Source organism: Monopterus albus, unplaced genomic scaffold (assembly GCF_001952655.1).
Source record: "Monopterus albus unplaced genomic scaffold, M_albus_1.0 scaffold83.1, whole genome shotgun sequence".
Lineage (NCBI taxonomy): Eukaryota > Metazoa > Chordata > Actinopteri > Synbranchiformes > Synbranchidae > Monopterus > Monopterus albus.
Genome location: NW_018127963.1, coordinates 1,425,232 through 1,428,527, shown reverse-complemented (window position 1 = coordinate 1,428,527; position 3,296 = coordinate 1,425,232). Strand labels below are relative to the sequence as shown.

Sequence of the window (3,296 nt, the reverse complement as noted above, 5' to 3'; positions counted from 1 at the left end):
TCAGACAGTGAAACAAAAAATGTCCCAAGTTTCAATAAAATATTCAAATCTCAGTTATTCAGTTAACCTAACCAGTTAGTTTCTGAGCCTAAATGTATTGAAACTCTGACCATGTCATAGTTGTAACGTGTGTTTGACCATTTCCGTGGTGATGAAAGTATGTAAAGTTTGCACCTTATATTGTTGTGAGCATTAGCCATGCAACTGCTTTGTCTGTACCTTTTCACTGCAACTCTGCATCAAGATTTTGAGAATTTTTACTCTAAAAAGTAACAGCGACAGTAGAACTGTATTTCACACTGTGATAGTTAATCCACAGTTCGCATTTGTCGAACTGTAGGGGGGAATCCGTACTACTATCCGTTACACTGCTACAGCATCTTGAGGCCAAGAGGAAATGTTACTCCCTTTTTTAAGTGTTTGAAAACAGTATATGTTTACTCTCTTGTTGTTGTCCCACCCCAGATGTCCCACACTAAACCCTACATCAGAAAGAAAGCCGTGCTGATTATGTACAAGGTGTTTCTGAAGTACCCCGAGTCCTTGCGCCCAGCTTTTCCCAGGCTCAAGGAAAAACTGGAGGATCCAGACCCAGGTAGCAGGAAAGAGCTGCTGGTTCACAAGAAAAAAAAAAAATTGTTGCATCTCTTGGCTTGGGCCAAATATTCTTTTTCTCTTTCCAGTTAGTTAAATCATAGACACTGCTGGTGCTCCGAAAGACGGACATTCTCTATCACCTGAGCTTCATGAATTATTCACCAACTAAGAATATGAGATTAAGGCTCATTTGTGAGGCTGTCAGAGCTGTTTCTGTTTCACAGAGAAAAACATCCCACAGAACATTTATCTGGCTTTATGGCATGTAACACAGACTGTGTCGGGGTGTCTCACTTATTTATTGCTTGTTAGAGAACCAGTTTTTATTTGTCTGAGGTTGTGAAGAGGCTTTATCTAATAAAGCCACTTTCAGATTTCAAATGTGATAAGTTGATCAGCAACCTGCTCTTTTGACATCTTAAAATGTGCACTAGTTGTGATGGCACAAGAAATGGCCGTAAAAAGATGCATCTAAATGTTTTTTATTGCCTGTATATACTTTGATTTTATTATGTCTTTTTTTAGTTATAGTTCACACACTTTTAACAAACAGTTTTTACATTAACATTGTGTGTAGTTAAATTACATCCTTTATTTTCTGATTACCTTCTGTAATCCTTGTCTCGTGTGATGTCTTCTTTCCTTCGTAGGCGTCCAGTCCGCAGCAGTAAATGTAATCTGTGAGCTGGCTCGGAGAAATCCCAAGAACTACTTGTCTCTGGCCCCGCTCTTCTTCAAACTCATGACCTCATCTACTAATAACTGGGTTCTTATTAAAATCATTAAACTGGTAAGTCAACAGGATACAGGGAGAGGCACCTTTTTTATAGGAATCTGTGTGTGTGTGTGTGTTTTGATTGACACTCATAGTATTGCACCAGCCAAACGGGGATGAATCCATCAGAAAAGAAGAGGTGACACCTGGGCTAGCCTCAGTAGACCTATTTGCAGTGAAGTCACATGGCTAGTTGCATTTTATAGAAATCTCTTGTTTATGTCAGTAGAACCACTACATCCAAGGTTCATGGTCCTCTTGTAGTTGCTATAAATTCTAACACATTTATACAAATTATATGATTATCACCAAGCATTTGAAGATGATGTGTAATACTGAAAAGATAGAATTATATCCACAGTAGTTTCATTTTTGGCAGCACGGTGGCGCAGTGGAGTTTGAATGTTCTTCCCATGCTTGCGTGGGTTCTCTCCGGGTACTCTGGCTTCCTCCCACAGTCCAAAGACATGCAGCTTAGGTTGATTGGTGTCTCTAAATTGCCCATAGGAGTGTGTGCGTGTGGTTGTTCGTCTATGTGTTAGCCCTGCGATGGATTGGCGACCTGTCCAGGGTGTACCCCGCCTTTGCCCGATTGCCGGCCGGGATTGGCTCCGGCCCCCCCGCGACCCTGTTCAGGGACTAATCGGTAGAAAATTAATTGAATAGTTTAATTTTAGAAAACTGCTAATTTTTCCCCATTCCCCCATTTTACAGTTTGGTGCACTCACACCACTAGAGCCACGACTGGGGAAGAAGCTGATTGAACCTCTGACCAACTTAATCCACAGGTGAGCTGAAATCCCTCAGTTGCAATCTTTTCCAGAGATGGTCTGATCTGATGACTACATCAGTAATAATCTGCAATTTCTTTCTGTTTCTCACCTCCTCTCTCACAGTACCTCTGCCATGTCTCTGTTGTATGAATGTGTCAACACAGTGATTGCAGGTCAGTATTGTGTATAGTGGTGTCATTCAGCTCGGTGTGTGTTTGGTACAGTAGTTGCCGGGGTGTGGAATTTTGCTCCTTATTTGCAATTTGTGATGCTTTAAATCTTTTTTTAGTGATTTAAAAGCACACAGACATTTTAAGCCTCCATCTTACACTAAACTCATAATTGTGCTCATTTGCAGACATGTACAGTTGTATTACCTCATTATACAAAAGTATTTGCATTTGCACTTTTTCAGTCCGCATGGCGGGACGGGGTGTGTACGCGCAGAGCAGTCGCTGGTTATTGGTTTAATGTCTGCATCTTCACACCTCAAGCATTATCATTATTATTATTACTACACGCACTGTGTGTAAACACACAGCTGACTGCATGTGTGAGAGAGTGGCAGCCCCTCCCTCCTCTAAACAGAGACCAACAGAGGGAAAATACAGTAGCAAAACAAAGCAGGATGGTCTGCGTCAACCCAGGAGGCTGTGTTTGGTGACAGTTAAGGGAAGTATAAGTGGTGGTTAAGGGGTATACCACTCGTTAGGTTCCACAGCAATTCACATCTGCTTCTTTGTCCGACATTTCAGTGTTGATTTCCTTGTCCTCTGGGATGCCTAACCACAGTGCTAGTATCCAGGTAAGCCTCTGAGGCCCACTCAGCCAGCTGCATGTTCATTTGGCTATATGTTGTTTTAACCCTTTTCACTCTAGTTTAACCACAGTGCATGCTTGCTTTCACCTTTGTTCTGTTCACAAAGTGCTCTGTCCTGTTAAAGTACAGAGTAATTGTCAGGCAGACTCAAACTGCTTTGTCAATAATGTATGGAAAAGCCATTTTATGCCATCAGATATTGGCCCTACTTCGCCCACGTTTTTGTTTGTTTTTTTTAACTTATGTTCTTTGAAGTGTGTCCATATGATGAGACTGAAACTGGTGTGGAAAGGTTTACAGTGTTGGTAATGGCTCTCCCATTCTCCCTGCT

At 41.5% G+C, this 3,296-nt stretch overlaps 1 protein-coding gene across 1 annotated transcript in view; it reads left to right on the top strand.

The window, feature by feature from the left end:
• ap3d1 (adaptor related protein complex 3 subunit delta 1) overlaps positions 1-3,296 on the top strand; it is a 27,040-nt gene that overhangs the window by 6,272 nt on the left and 17,472 nt on the right. The window contains exons 6-10 of the mRNA XM_020607021.1: positions 466-595; positions 1,248-1,387; positions 2,087-2,160; positions 2,269-2,318; positions 2,901-2,958. Coding sequence (XP_020462677.1) covers positions 466-595; positions 1,248-1,387; positions 2,087-2,160; positions 2,269-2,318; positions 2,901-2,958 — 452 coding nt within the window. The remainder of the gene's footprint in view (positions 1-465; positions 596-1,247; positions 1,388-2,086; positions 2,161-2,268; positions 2,319-2,900; positions 2,959-3,296) is intronic.